This window comes from Artibeus jamaicensis, unplaced genomic scaffold, assembly GCF_021234435.1.
Source record: "Artibeus jamaicensis isolate MK-2021 breed Jamaican fruit bat unplaced genomic scaffold, CSHL_Jam_final scaffold_286, whole genome shotgun sequence".
NCBI classification, from domain to species: domain Eukaryota; kingdom Metazoa; phylum Chordata; class Mammalia; order Chiroptera; family Phyllostomidae; genus Artibeus; species Artibeus jamaicensis.
In genome coordinates this window covers 2,761,568-2,777,768 of record NW_026522034.1, presented here as the reverse complement: position 1 = coordinate 2,777,768, position 16,201 = coordinate 2,761,568, and the positions used below count along the sequence as shown (strand labels likewise).

The 16,201-nt window shown below is 39.2% G+C and overlaps 1 protein-coding gene across 2 annotated transcripts in view; it reads right to left on the bottom strand.

Moving 5' to 3' along the window:
• Positions 1 to 16,201, bottom strand: part of PTPN9 (protein tyrosine phosphatase non-receptor type 9) — an 85,336-nt gene that overhangs the window by 28,095 nt on the left and 41,040 nt on the right. For both annotated transcript variants that reach the window (XM_037131025.2, XM_037131017.2), the window contains exons 6-7: positions 6,632 to 6,742; positions 4,361 to 4,689 (exon numbers count right to left, since the gene is read on the bottom strand). In XM_037131025.2, the coding sequence (XP_036986920.1) occupies positions 4,361 to 4,689; positions 6,632 to 6,742 (440 nt within the window). The remainder of the gene's footprint in view (positions 1 to 4,360; positions 4,690 to 6,631; positions 6,743 to 16,201) is intronic.

The window sequence follows — 16,201 nt, the reverse complement described above, 5'->3', positions numbered from 1 at the left end:
TACCTACATCCAAGATTGCTCTAGCCAGCAAAGTTTTCATTTAGAATGGAAGGGCAGATAAAGTGCTTCTCATATAAGGTCAAGTTCAAGGAGTTCATCATCACCAAGCCCTTATTATATGAAATGTTAAAGGGCTATATCTAAGAAAAAGAAGATAAAAAATATGAACAGTGAAAGGACAGCAAACTCACAGTTATTAACAACCACACCTAAAACAAAAGCAAAGTAAGAGGACAGCTAGATCAGGAGCAGAACCACAGAAATGGAGATCACGTGGAGGGTTAGCAACAGGGGAGTGGGAGGAGCAGAATGGGGGAGAAGGTACAGAGAATAAGTAGCATAGATGGTGGGTAGAAAATAGACAGGGGGAGGGCAAGAATAGTAGGGGAAACGTAGAAGCTAAAGAACTTGTGACACATGAACATGAACTAAAGGAGGGGAGTGGGGGGAACGGGAGTATGCAGGGTAGAGGGGAATGAAGAGGGGAAATGGGACACCTGTAATGGCATAATCAATAAAATATATTAAAGAAAAATAAAACCACTTATTCAAAGGAGCATGAGTCTGTGGCCCCTTCGGTCAGCTCAGAGTGCTACTGCAATTCCAGGGAAACTTTAGAATTTGTAATCCAGCTACATTTAGTGTCACCTAGTCTCAATTTTTTTCCCCAAAGCTGTGCCTAAGTCTTCTTTTTATACTCTCGATATAGTTTTTGAACCATTAAATTCTTTCACTATTTTGCTGCCCTCAGGGCAAGGAGCCCTCAAAGGACAGTGTTTCTAAGTACATTTTTTTCATCCAGATTCTCTACCTTTGTTGATCAGCTATTGTTAGACCAACAGGTTAGTTTATCCTGGCATCAAACTCTTTTCTGGTAGCAGTGAGAATGTTTATACTTTTCCGTTTTCTTATGTTAACGCTTATGGTAATATCAAACTGAGCCTCATTCTCATTAAATGACTCACTTGAAATATATAATGAAGTTCTGGTTTGCTTTTTTTATAGGGGCTAAAGTAACACTCTTCTACTTATGTAATTATAGATCCTAAATTCATGCACCTATGGGAGCTCAATAAAGATTTATTGAATTGGCCCTGGCTGGCATAGCTCAGTGGATTGAGCGCAGGCCTATGAACCATAGGATCATGGTTCGATTCCTAGTCAGGGCACATGCCTGGGTTGCAGGCCAGTTCCCAGCAGGGGGCGCATGAGAGGCAACCATACATTGATGTTTCTCTCCCTCTCTCCTTCCCTTCCCCTCTAAAGATAAATAAATAAAATATTTTTTAAAATGATTTATTGAATTGAAAAAATAAAATAAAATTTTGAATCCTCACACAGAAGTGGGACAACTTGAGGTACTGCATTCTGTCAGTTTATCATTCAGTGCAAAGGGTTTTTTCTTGAAAAGATGTGCTATATGCTGCTTGAAAGCAAAGATGGAGAGAATATGAAAAATATGTGGTGAGAGAATATGAAAAACAGCATTAGATGTGTAGGGTTAATGTCCATGTAGCATGTTATGAGGCTGCTATTAGGGTAGCCAGAAATCAGGCCCAGGGGAGAAAAGAAATACCACAGACGAGAGAATTGCTGTGACAAGGCCGATTCTTTGCAGCACGTGGGAATGTCCACAGTTATGACTTGTTAGATGAAGATAAATGATAAGAGAAAGATGGAAATTTAGAATTTCAAGTATATAATATGTGCAGCTAGTTCTTTGGTAGAAAACAGAGGGGAGTACTGTGTTGTGACGTAATTGTATGAAGTTACTTTGACTTAATATGGCATCTAGAGATGTGGCTGCAGCTTTATGAGGGAAAACTCCAAACAGCTTTCCTTTTGAGCATATTGAGAAGAGACACTCATGTGGAAATAGATTCAGCTACTTGTTTACCTTGAATTCAACTATTATTAAAACTACTAGCTGCCTCTCCCTTCTTCCCAGGAAGTCATAATATATGTTGACCTAAGAATGTCTAACCCTGTAGAGAATTTTTATAACAATGTATTTGAGACTTCTGGTCAAGAGGGAGGCATAGGTAGATACACTGTGCTTCCTCACACAACCAAAAGAAGGACAACAACCAATTTAAAAACAAAAAACAAACAACTGCCAGAAAATCAAACTGTATAGAAGTCTGACAACCAAGGAGTTGAAGCAGAAACATTCATCCAGACTGGTAGGAGGGGTGGAGATGGGAAGCTGGGATGAAGAGGACATGTGGCAAGGAGGCAGCTGGCAGACCAGGTGGTCCACTTTCATGTGCGGAGAAACCGGGAGGGACAACTGGAAAGCAACACAGACCACGCAAGCCAGGGTTCCAGTGTGGGAAACTGGAGCCTCAAAACCTCTGGCTGTAAAATTCTGTGGGGGTTGTGGTGGTAGGAGAAACTCCCAGTCTCACAAGAGAGTCTGTTGGAGGAACCCATGAGGTCCTATAACATACACAAACACACACACCTGGGAATCAGCACCAGAAGGGCCCAATTCACTTGTGGGTAGCAGGCGAAGTGACTGAAAGTGGGGCCAGAGCGGAGCAAGCAGCACTGTTCCCTCTCTGACCCCTCCCCCACATCAGCACCACAATGCAGAGACCCAGGTTGACCCATCGTAGTCAATACCTATGGCTCAGCCCCTTTCAACATAACCGGTGTGCTGAGACAAAGAAGTATGGCCCAAATAAAAGAACAGATCAAAACTCCAGAAAAAGAACTAAGCAATGAGAAAAGAGTGAACCTATCAGATGCGGAGTTCAAACACTGGTAGTCAGAATGTTCAGAGAAACGAATGAGCATGGATACAAAAATAAAGGAAAAAGTGAAGGCTATGCAAAGTGAAATAAAAAAAAAAACATATACAGGGAACTAACAGTGAAGGGAAGGAAACCAGGACTCAAATCAACAATTTGGAACAGGAGGAAGAAATAAACATTCGACCAGAACAGAATGAAGAAACAAGAACTCAAAAAAAAAAATGAGTAAAGGCTTAGGAAACTCTGAGACAACTTTAAACGTTCCAATATCCAAATCATAGGGGTGCCAAAGGAGAAGAGGAAGAACAAGAATTGGAAAACTTATTTGAAAAAATAGTGAAGGAAAACTTCTCCAATCTGGTGAAGGAAATAAACATGCAAGTCCAGGAAGCTCAGAGAGTCACAAAGAAGTTGGACCCAAGGAAACACACACCAACACACATCATAGTTAAATTACCCAAGATTAAACATAAGGAGAGAATCTTAAAAGCAGCAAGAGAAAAGGAGATAGTTACCTAACAAGGAGTTTCCATAAGAACAGCAGATGATTTCTCTAAACTTTCAGGCAAGAAGGGTCTGGAAAGAAGCATTCAAAGCCATAAAAGGCATGGACCTACCTCCAAGATTACTCTACCCTTCTTAGAGTAGAAGGGCAGATAAAGTGCTTCCCAGATAAGGTCAAGTTAAAGGAGTTCATTATCATCAACCCCTTATTATATGAAATGTTAAAGGGACTTATCTATGAAAAAGAAGATGATCAAAAATATGAACAGTAAAATGACAACAAACCCAACTATCAACAACTAAACCTAAAACAAAAACAAATTAACAGGACAAACAACTAGAACAGGAATAGAATCACAGAAATGGAGATCACATGTAGGGTTATCAGTGGGGAAGGGGAGGGGAAAGAACGGGGAAAAAGGTACAGGGAATAAGAAGCATAAATGGTAAATACAAAATCGACAGGAGAGGTTAAAACAGTATAGGAAACAGACAAGCCAAAGAACTTAGATGTACAACCCATGAACATGAACTAAGGGAGGGAATGCTGGAGGGAGGAGGGGTGCAGGGTGGAGGAAGATAAAGGGGAGAAAAAATATGGGACAACTGTAATAGAATAATCAATAAAATATACTTTTAAAAAAGTATCTGAGCCAAAATTGACAACAATTTCTGGGAAACAATATATGAAATGCTCCTACGAATTATTCTGAAGTTGTACCCCTCCCTCAGAGAGTAATGTTATACTACAAATACTCTAGAGAGAAAGTGCTTAAATGAAAGGACCAGAGATCACACTAAGGACAGGAACAGAGAGCCTACACTTTGGGGTTTTTCCTAAAAATACCTGCATTTCAGGAAGATATTAATGAAGACAATGTGTTCATTATTACGGGGTTCCTCTTTTGTTACCAAAGATCATCAGAAATTTCAGAGTATAGAATGTTGGCAACAAGCATCAAAGGAGAACATTCCTCTTCCTGGGGGAAAGAAACCATCACCGAAGTGAGAGTGATGCTCCCCAACACGGGCCCTGAAGTGCAGGAGCTGTTGCCAGCACCTGCCAGAGCACAGTAGTTGGACCCACTTTTCCTACTTACATGGAACAATGGAAAGTGCCAACAGGGTTCTCACGACGAATGTCTTCATACTCCTCATATATCCCCTGCTTCTGCCTGGTGCTAACATAATTCATCAGCTCTTGAATGGTCATGGCATGGGGACCTGGAACATGTACCGAGTCCCAGTCTAAAGCAGGAGGGAGGGAGAGCAGGATGATCTCATCGAAGGGATCTGGGTGGCCATTCATCTGCGGTAGGAACTGGAAATTCCACGTGGTGAGATCCATTTTGACGAACCCACCCAGGTTTTCTGGAAGGCACTCTCTGGGCAGGTGCTGGGCGACCTCAGAGGTCTTCAATATCTGGATCTGGAAGGCCGGAAATAACCATGTGAGTATGTGGAGGCAAAAAGACATAGTGAAGATAAAGAGCAGATGTGCTTCAGAGATGTAAAGTACAGCACAGAGAATGCAGTCAGTGCTATTGTAATAGTGCTGTATGGTGTCAGATGGGTACTTGAAATATTGGGGGGAGGGTGGGATCACACTGTAAATAATGACTGTTTAACCACTGTGCTGTACACCTAAAACTAATATAAAATAATATTAGGTTTGGAGAATAGGATGAGATGGCCTGAAATACTTGATATAGTTGTCAAAGTAGACAGTACTGAGATTGAAGTCTTACGAATTTCTCAGACAATTCCCATAATGTGTATCAAATTCACTCCTAGAATTAGGGGTTCTGTTATATACCTTCTGAAAGGAAGGTAAAGTGAACAAAGGTATTATTTTATACTATTAGCAAGGCGTCCCAGTAACATTTGAGGCAGGTGTTCACCTTTTGACTACCAATAATGCATAGGTAGTGATTATTTTTGTCAACTTTATACTACGTCTCTTAGATTTTGCTTTACTCACAGATTGGTATGGGTGTTCTCAAAGATAGGTTTCTATGAAACTAAGATAAGACCAGCCACCCAAACTCAAGAGTAGTCCAGGGAAAATGCTAGAGAAGTCATAGTAATACCTAATTCTGCTCTCTGCTGGAACACAGCTATACTGGACCATATTAGCCTAGATGGTTGTTATCGAAATCCATGAGGAATGAAGGTGCTGATCTCTCTTGTTGTTGCCTCTTCCTGAAATGCCCTCCTTCCTTCCTTGGCCTCTTTAAGGACAGCTTACAGCACGAGAAGCCCATCTGCCCAGGCAATGTTCTCCTCCATGCTCCTGCAGAACCACAGTTCTCTGCACTCGTCTATCTGGGTCCCCTATGAGAACCACAAGCGCCTTCGAGGTAAGGACTGTCTCGATCAACTTCTCATTCCTAGGGCCCAGAGCTTTTACTGTAAAGGTGTTTAATATATTTTGAGTCTATATATGCATTCATGTTTGTATATAAAAGTGCAAGGACTTGCCTAAGGAGTCTTCTCAAAGAGTTTTATTAAGGAAGATCTCCCCTACTCTGAGTCACTAGGTCCCTAAGCAGTTCCACAGAACCAAACATCTTCGGTTTCTCCTCTCAACCTCAAGTCACCCCAGCTGTAAAGGCATTATCTACCCCAGCTATATCTGCATTATTATTCACATAACCTCATAAAAGCCTTTGCTACAAAAATCTCTGATATTTCACAACTTTATTATCTTCTCCTATGGTTCAATGTTTCAGATGCCCTTTGTTTCAATGGTAGAAGTGAATGAGTAAAACCATAATCTTTCAGTCCTGGAACATTCAGGGGATGATAACAAAATTAAGATAATTTTAGATAACACTTCTGAAGTTAGGAAGCAACAAGCTGTTTTAAAAGAAAATGCCTGGAATATAAGTAGAGACGGAGTGAGAGACTCTCCTCCGCCCCGTGTGGTGGTCAAAGGACTGAGTGGTATTTCCAGTTGAACAAACTCAAACACCAGTTCGACTAATGCAATTATATTACATGTTGTTAAATATTAAAGGCCTGTTATAGCAACAGGCTATATTTTGGTAGTAGCTATCACTAAGATACCCATGGGATACATTCCTTCAGTACCATTTTGATGCAAACTGCTATGATGGGGGTGTACTCAATGTAAAGTCTGTCCAGTTCCTGACTCGAAGGAACTGGTAGTACAGTGGGAGAGCCAGCCTACGCTGAGCTGAGAAAGAACAAAGCAGAGAAGACACATGAATGTACTGACAGAAGCAGAAAGTGCTCTAGCAGACGAGACAGCAGGACGGTTTTTGAAGGCAGAAAATTAATTGGCAGGTTTCAACAGCAGGAATGGGAATCTATCCACCTCCAAATAAAATAAAGCTAGCTTGCCTTACCCTCTCACGGACTTTGTCCTTCAGGAGGAGGCTGATAATGGAATAGGGCACTCGGAACCATATGGGGGCTCCCACAATCAGCACTTTCTTCAAACGAGCTGGAAATGCTCCCTGTGGAGAACACATTCGAGGATTTCAAGATACGGATCTGGGCACTGCAATAGAGCCTAAAGGAACCTGTGACTATTTAGGCCCAAGGTATAGGTTTTCTGGGCTTCCCTCCATTCTTACCCAGCAGTGCGAGTCTGCAGCCTAATTCAGGTTTCACTTGAGTAGCTAGAGAAAAAGTAGTTTAAACGAAATTAAAAGCCGATTACCTTTAAAAGTAATGATGTTATATTCTTGTAGATATAAGCTTTCTAGATCAAAAACTATTCTGACTTTTCTTATCAGCATACAATGGAGGACCCCCCCAAATGAATTTATTTATAAAAACTTGTGTTTATTCTTACATATTTAAACTTCGGTCACCTTTAAAGTACTCCTCATTTGATGCAATACACCTACTGAAACGTTGTTTTCCAATGCTCAAAACAGTTTTTGAACACATCGATTTTGATGCCTTTTAGTGCTTCTTTTTTGTTTGTTTCACCTCTTCCACATCTGCAAACTGTTTCCCTTGGAGAAATTTTTTCATCAGGGAAACAAAAAATGTCAAAGGTTGGTATGGGTGAGCTCCAGTGAACAGGGAGGGTGGGGCACAGGGATCATGCTGTTTTTGGTCAAAAACTGCTGAACAAAGCGCAGTGTGGGCAGGTGTGCTTGTAAGCCACCCATCATGAAATGGGCAGATGTGTTGAAAGAGTCTTCAACAAAAATTCACTGAAGCCAAACAAGCTCTCACAACAAAACAATAGTAGGTATAGAGACACAGATGGCTTCCCAGATCACTCACCTAGAAAGAAGCAGCCTGTCCTGAAGGGGCCTGCCCTCCAGAAGATAATTCCGTTTGTGTGTGTGTGGGGGGGGGGTCTCTGATATGTGTGCATCCTTAAGTTGTGCTTATTAAAACTTTAAGGAAAAATTAGATCATGAATGAACTGAATATGAAAGAAACACTTCTCATAATTTTACTTGTATTCTGGTACCTGTGTATTTAAAATTTTTTTTTACTGAACTCTTCGTCTATTTATGTATTCATTTATTTAATTGATAAATACAATCTAGTGGGCCCAGGTGCAAATGAGGTCCAGAAGAAAAGGAGATGATCTATCTGCACAAGGCATAAGAATGAAAAACAATGACTTCGTAACCCAAAGCCCTAGGTTTCTTTTAGTTTCTCAACACCTCGGCCCTTCTCACAGGCAGAGATACCATGTAATATTGGCAACCTAATGGAGAAGAAATTGTTCCCGAGGAAATAAAAAAAATAAAAGAGGAAACTACAGCTAAATATCTTCTACCACACTGTCCCTCTTCTTTTTCGAAAGGCTGAGTCTTAATTTGACATCACTCTATGGGTACTCTTCAGTTCTATGAATTTTGGGGCCTGCAGACATTCCCTATAGAGAATATACAGCATCCAGAACAAAATTCTCCAAAGGTCTCTTCACTAAAGTCTGAAAAATTACCTTTCACCTCTCTTCCCTGAAAAATGCAACAATTTATTTTCAGGGCCTAAATATATATGGCCAAGGCCCCTTTAACAGACAGATCAAAAACCAGTCTCAAGAAATAGCTTTGTTTCCACAAACTGATCAATAGAAAGTGGAAGCCATTACCTCTGCTTTCAGGGCAAAGAGATACAGACTTAGACCTGGTTGTGTAAAATGACTTTTTGGCACACACACATACTGCTGATGTAACTTAGTAACACCTTCTAGAAGGTATCTGGAAGTATATATGGCTTTAAAAATGTGTATCCTCTGATTAGGTAATTCCATTTTTGAGACTATTCTAAGGAAATAATGAGAAATACAAAGATTTATACGTAAAAATGTTTACTAAACTTTCATTTTTTAATCCTCACCCAAGAATATGTCTATTAATTTTTTAGAGAGAGAAGAAGGGAGAGAGAGAGAGAGAAACACCAATGTGATGGAAAAACATCCATTGACACCCCCCTCCATATCTCATCCGGGGAACACACAACCAAGGTATGTGCCCCAACTAGGAACCCAACCCACAACCTGCTGGCAGACAGGGTGATGCTCCAACCAACTGAGCCGCCTGGCCAGGGCTATACTTTTATTTTTGACAGTTAAAAATAATACTTTTAAGCCCTGGCTGGTATAGCTCAGTGGATTGAGTGCAGGCCTGCAAACCAAAAGATCGTGGTTCGATTCCCAGTCAGGGCACATGCCTGGGCTGCAGGCCAGTTCCCAGCAGGGGACACATGAGAGGCAACCAATACATTGATAGTTCTCTCCTTCTCTCCTTCCTTTCCCCTCTAAAGATAAATAAATAAAATCTAAAATAATAATAATAATACTTTAAAACTGTAAATAATATATGTCTGAAAATGGGTAGTGGTTAACAAAAATGGTATATCTCTTAGTAAGATTGCTTAATTTAAAATCAAGATTTCAAAGATTTTTTTTAGGCTTCCAGCCCAAAGATGGAGGTATAGGTAGATATGCTTTGCTTCCTTGCACAACCAAAAGGATAAAAAATTACACATTTTTACAGAAAAAAAATTATAAAAATGATATCAGGCCCTGGCTGGTGTAGCTCAGTGGATTGAGCATGGGCCTGCAAATCAAAGGATCGCGGTTCGATTCCCAGTCAGGGCACATGCCTGGGTTGCAGGCCGGTTCCCTACAGGCCAGTTCCCAGCAAGGGACACATGAGAGGCAACCACACATTAATGTTTCTCTCCCTCTCTCCATCCCTTCCGCTCTAAAGATAAATAAATAAAATCTGTAAAAAAAAAGTGATATCAAAAGCGAAATAGTTTACCTCTTGTAAGTGGGATCATGAGTAATTTTAATTCTATTCTTTACATTTTATTTTCTATAGTACTTTGTATTATTTTTATTTTTTACAACCTTATTTAAAATGCTTATAGTCTTTATTCCAGTAGTTCTACTTCTAGAATTTCACTTCAAACAATTTAATGTGCAAACAATATATGGATATAAAAATGCTAAAAAAATGTTTATTATAAAAAATTTAAAAATCCAACAACATAGAAATAGTTAAATAATTTTCAGTAAATACAGGATAGACTAATATTCAGCAATTACAATTATTCAAAAAAAGATGATGGAGCTTATTGTGTATAAAAATTATATAAACATAATTATAGACTGTATTATAAAACTTCTAGAAGTGCCATATACAAAAATGTAAATTGGTTATTTCTGTACGATAGTATTGAAGGTAATGTTTCTTCTAAATGCATATTATTCTGAGTTGTCCAACATTTTCTACGATCAATTTTTTCTAATTGTAATAGTATTTTAAACTGTAAACTATAAATATAAAAAAATAAGCCCCCTATAAATTATAAGCATAAAAGTATAGTGGTGAACACCTGAGTTACAACAGCAGTTGTACACACACACACACACACACACACACACCCTTATCTGCTCATCTCTCTCGCTCCCTGTAACTCACTGATCTTAGAAAAAAAATGATTTATCCTTGATGTATGCTGTGTTTTATAAATGTATGTATATATTTTTAGAAATGTGAAAAACATGCAAGATAAATAACTAAAACTTTATTGAATGACATAACAAAAAAGACTTAAAAAAGCTTAGCATTTCTGAATGGGAGACTAAAATACTATAATGATGTCAATCCTCCCTAAATTAATTTACTAATTCATTATATTCAAATAAAATCCCAAAGTGTTTTATTTCATAAAATTTGACTAAATGACTCTAAAGTTCATCTAATCTAAAGATAACAAAATTTTTAAAAAACTTTCAATCAGATTTATAATTTTGAAAAAGCTACCTCTGGGGAATGGCTCTTGGGTGGCTGAGGGAGGGAACTCAGAGACTTTTCCTTAAATTGTTTTCATAATTAAGGTAACTAGCTGTAAACTTCATTTTAAGTATGCATGTTATATATATCATGAAAACTTAAATACAAATACATTGAAAGTATATATAAAGTACCTGTAAAACAGTTAAAACTACTTAGCAATAAAAGATTACGAGAAAGCTTGACCTAGAAGATATTAAACTTTATTATAAGGCTGCAGTAAATGAAACAGTGCATATATTAGCCTACCTGGCTAGATAAAGGTATTATCCTAAATGAGTAGGAAAAATCTACTAATTAGTAAATGTTGCTAGTACAACTACTTGATAGCAAATTATTTTACCTATATTATATACCAAATATAAATGATACATAGTTAAATATAATAGGTATAGTATAGCATATAAAAATTATGATGAAAAATAAAAAAAATAGTATGACAACAGACACCATAAAGTTGAACAAATCATACACTGCAAAAAATGCTGGTAACATGTACTTAATAATATCCTTAAAAAAATTTTTTTAATAGTATGTTTATTGATTTTACAGAGGGAGGGCAGGGGGGGGAGAGAGAGAGAGAAGAAACATCGATTGCTTGTCTCCCGTACTTGCCCTGATCAGAGATCAAACCTGCAACCTTCCCGTGTGTGGAAGAACACTCCAACGGAGCCACAATAGCAAAGACCTTGATGATATTCCTAATAACAGGTCTTATAAATCAGTAAGAGAAATACTTCAATAGAAAAACGGGTAAAGCATATAAAAAGTTTTTAAAAATAATTAGCCCTGGCATGTGTGGCTCAGTGGATTGAGCACTGGCCTGTGAACCTAAAGGTTGCCAGTTCTATTCTGGTCAGGGCATATGCCTTGGTTGCAGGTCAGGTCCCCAGTTGGGAGCATGTGAGAGGCAACCAATAGATATTTCTTTATCACATTGAAGTTTCTGTCCCTCACTTCCCCTCTCTCTGAAAATAAAAAAATAAAATCTTAAAAAAACATGAATATGATTAAAATCTGAATGATAAAATCAATGTTGATGAGACTAGTGAAAAAAGGTACTAATAGTGTAAATTTGAACTAAGTTTTGAGAGTTATTTGGCAATATTTATCAAAATTTCAAATATAGGTACTCTTAGACTGTACAAATTTACTTACAGCAATTTACCCTGAAGAAATGATTGGTCAAATATGCAAAACTTATGTAAAGTGGTGTTCACTGAAGCCTTTAGAATAACCACCCACCCTTAAAAAAAGGCATGCACTTCATTTTTCTGCTTCGAATATCTGCAGCCATTAAAGAAAGTGAAGCAGCCCTGGCTGGTGTGGCTCAGTGGACTGAGTGTCAGCCTGTGGAACCTAAGGGTCACTGATTCAGTTCCCAGTTGGGGCACCTGCCTGGGTTGTGGGCCAGGTCCCCAGTGGGGGGCACATAAGTGGCAACCACACACTGACATTTCTCTCCCTCCCTTCCTCTCTCTCTAAAAATAAATAAATAAAACTTTTTTTTTTAAGTGAAGAAAATAGCCCTGGCTGGTGTAGCTCAGTGGATTGAGCATGGGCCTGTGAACCAAAGGATCGAGGTTTGATTCCCAGTCAGGGTACAAGCCTGGGTTGCAGACCAGTTCCCAGCAGGGGACACACGAGAGGCAACCACACATTGATATTTCTTTCCCTCTCTCCTTCCCTTACCCTCTAAATATAAATAAAGTCTGAAAAAAAGATTTTTTAAAAAGTGAAGAAAATATGAGTAACAGCTATATGTTCTGACATAGAAAGATGAAGAACATAATACTGTTAAGTAAAAATTGGCTACCGCACTCAATCCACTGAGCTACACCAGCCAGGGCAGGATTAAATTTATTTTAAAGCATGAAAACAGCTTAGAAAAGGATGTAAAGCACTCAGTAAGAATAATTATTGCTTTATAAATGTCTGCATCAATGAATTTTTAGACCTGTATTTTTTAGCCATGTGTTTCACCCATGCATTTCATAATCAGAAAAATAAAGATTTTTTCCTTCAGGGGTGAAGTCTGGTTTAAAATGATTCATCTAAAATAATAATTAATGCCCTGGCTAGTGAGGCTCAGTCAGTTGGAGTAGTGTCCCATAACCGAAAGGTTGCGAGTTCCATTCCCGGTCAGGGCACATACTCAGGTTATGGGTTCGGTCTACAGTCCGGGCGTATACAGGAAGCAACCATCAATGCTTCTCTCTCACATCAGTGTTTTTCTCTCTCCCTTTCCTCTATCCCTTCCTCTCTCTCTCTAAAAGCAATGAAAAAAATGTCCTCAGGTGAGATATTAATTAATTAAAAAATGGGGAGGGATTTTGAGGAACAAGAGAAGGGGGGGGGGGGGGGGGTGGGTGGGGATGATGTTAATAATTAAAGTTAAGAATACAGATGAGGACAACGATAGGGATTATGACATTTTAAAGTTTAAAATGAGAACTAGTTTTATGAAATTTATGAAGATGCTAAAATCTACCCAGAGCAACTTAAGATGTAAAAGATTATTATTTTTATTCCAGTGTCATATTTTGACCTAACTCCTCATCACAGTAACTGCTGGAAATTAAATCATGCTTAATAGAAATCTGAAGTATGAGACTGTTCATTAAAGATAAACTTCTATTTACAACTTGCACAAGAATGAAGATGGTAGGGGATTGTATTTAAAATTCTGTCTGTTCACAATGACAGAGCAACTAAGTCACTAAGAAGACCATGATATACAGATTGTAAAGCAATAGGACTTTTATTGCAGCCTGTTTTAATTTACATAGCAAAAACAGCAGAACATCTATTTTGGTTCAAAATAACGAAGGACACACAAACTGCATAAGAAATTGGAAAAGAAAAAGGACACAACTTAAAGGGGTTTGCACAAACAAAAAAAAGAGGTTATGTTAGAACTTCTAACTTTACTTTTCTAAAAAAGATTTTATTTACTTATTTATTTTTGAAAGAGGGGAAGGGAAGGAGAATGAGAGGGAGAGAAACATCAATGTGTGGTTGCTTCTCCAGTGCCCCCTACTGGGGATCTGGCCTGCAATCCAGGCCTGTGCCCTGACTGGGAACTGAACCAGTGACCCTTTAGTTTGCAGGCCTGCACTCAATTCACTGAGCTATATGAGCCAGGGCTAACTTTAAAAATATAGAAAAATTAGAGTCCAGTACTGGGATGGTTCAAGGAAACAGATAACTTATACTTGTTGATGACAATGTGTTTTTTTCCACTTGTATTGAGGGTAACCTAGTGATGTATAGAAGAGATATAAGAATATTCATAATCGTTAGCTAAATAACCCAAGTCTTAGAAGTATCATTTTAAAAATAATTTTAAAAAGCTAAAATAATCACAAAAGCATTACTTAGACAATCTGAACAACACAGGAAGTTAGATGGTTAACTGAATTGTCTATAGTATATTAACTTACCAGGTTATTGTGACTTTGTTAAAACTGAGAGTCTAAGTTGTGAAAAGGAGAGACCATGTGATATGTAAAACTGGGGAAAAATAGCTATCTACATTGGGGAAGAAAAATCAGATTCCTACATCTTGTACCATACTGTAAAATCAACTCCATAAACTAGAAACAAACAGCCCTCAAAAAATCAATTCTAGACATATAAGGTTATTAAAAACAAAATGTTAACCTTTTTTTAAAGAAAACAGACTTCCAGTCAAGATGGTGGCATAGGCAGACATGGCTCACTTCTTCACATGACCACATGAAAATTACAACTAAAATACAGAACAACCATCAGAACCATCAAAAATCGAGGTGAATGGAAGTCTGACAACTAGGAATTTAAGAAACCACATCCATCCAGGCTGGTAGGAGGGGCACAGACACAATGGGCTCGTCCCACACCCATATGTGGTGAATAAAGATTTGGGAGGGATAACTTGGGAGCCAAGAGTCCCAGACCCACACCAGACTCCCCACACCAGGGTTCCAATGCCAGGAAGATAAGTCCCCACAAGTTCTGGCTGCAAAAACCAGCAGGGATTGAGTTGGTAGAAGAAACTGACAGGGCCCCAAGCAGTTCCTCTTAAAGAACCCACACATGAACTCACCTACTCAGACTCACTCCCTCTGAGCTCCAGTACCAGGGAGCAGCTTAAAAGGCACCAGTGGCATATGGCAAGAGACTGGCATTAAGGTGAGCAGAGGCCACTGTTCCTTTTCTAAATCTTCCCCTCACAGAGCTGGCAACCTGGCGCCAAATCTGAAATTCCATCAACCTGGCTGAAATTCCAGTCCACCCAAGCTGCTTTTCCATACGAATGGCTGGGTTGGCTCATACTGTACAACTTCCTACAGAATAAGCAAATAAGCAACAGCTGGCCTCCCTGAGCCCCAGGACAGGCATACAGCAGCAGCCAGCCTAGATTCATAGTTTGGCTTTGCCTAGGAATCTCCAAGCCCAACACAAGCAGCAGCCACCTCAGATTGCTTTATAGCTCAGGCTCGGTGGCCCTAGGCAAAACACAGGTGGGGGCTGAAATTGGCCTGCACCATCAGGGAAACACCAGGGCCAGCCCACCTAGTGGACAGCTACAGACCACAGTGGAGCACCACCACCCTAACCCTGCATAGCTGATCCTCCACAGAGGGTGGAGGTTGGTGGTAAGTGGTCACAGCCAATCCTTACAGCTCATTGGCCAGGGTAAATCCCTCCCATCGATCTATCAATGGCAACCAAGGCTCAACTACAAAAGGAGAGTATACTCAGCCCACACAGAAGGTGCACCTCTAGTACCCAGCTTGGGTGATAGGGGAAGCTGTGCCATGGGACCCTATAGACCACCTAATAAATTAGGCCACACCACCAAGATATGGAATCAAAGCAGCTCTCCTAATACATAGAAACAAACCCAGGGAGGCTGCCAAAATGAGGAGACAAAGAAACATGGCCCAAATGAAAGAATAGATCAAAACTCCAGAAAAAGAGCTAAACAAAACAGAGAGAAGCAATCTATCAGATGCCGAGTTTGAAACACTGGTTATAAGGATGCTCAAGAAACTTAGTGAGGAATTCAACAGCATAAAAAGATCCAGTCAGAAATGAAGGATACACTTATTGAAATAAAGAATAATTTACAGGGAAACAACAGTAGAGTGGATGAAGCCAAAAATCAATCAATGATTTGGAACATAAGGAAGCAAAAAACAACCAATCAGAACAATAAGGAGAAAAAAGAAAAAGTTGTCACTCCAAGAGGTCCAACATTTGCATCATAGGGCTGCCAAAAGGAGAAGAGAAAGAGCAAGAAATTGGAAATCTATATGAAAAAATAATGTAAGAAAATTTCCCTAACTTGGTATAGGAACAGACATGCAAGTCCAGGAAGCACAGAGTCCCACACAAGATGGATGCAAAGAGGCCCACTCCAATACACATCATAATTAAAATGCCAAAGGTTAAAGATAGAGAATCTTAAAAGCAGCAAGAGAAAAGCAGTTAGTTACCTACAGCAGAGTCTCCATAAGACTGTCAGCTGATTTCTCAAAAGAAACTGCAGGCTAGAAGGGACTGGCGAGAAATATTCAAAGTCATGAAAAGCAGGGACCTATGGCCAAGACTGCTCTACCCAGAAAAGTTATCATTTAGAATTGCAGT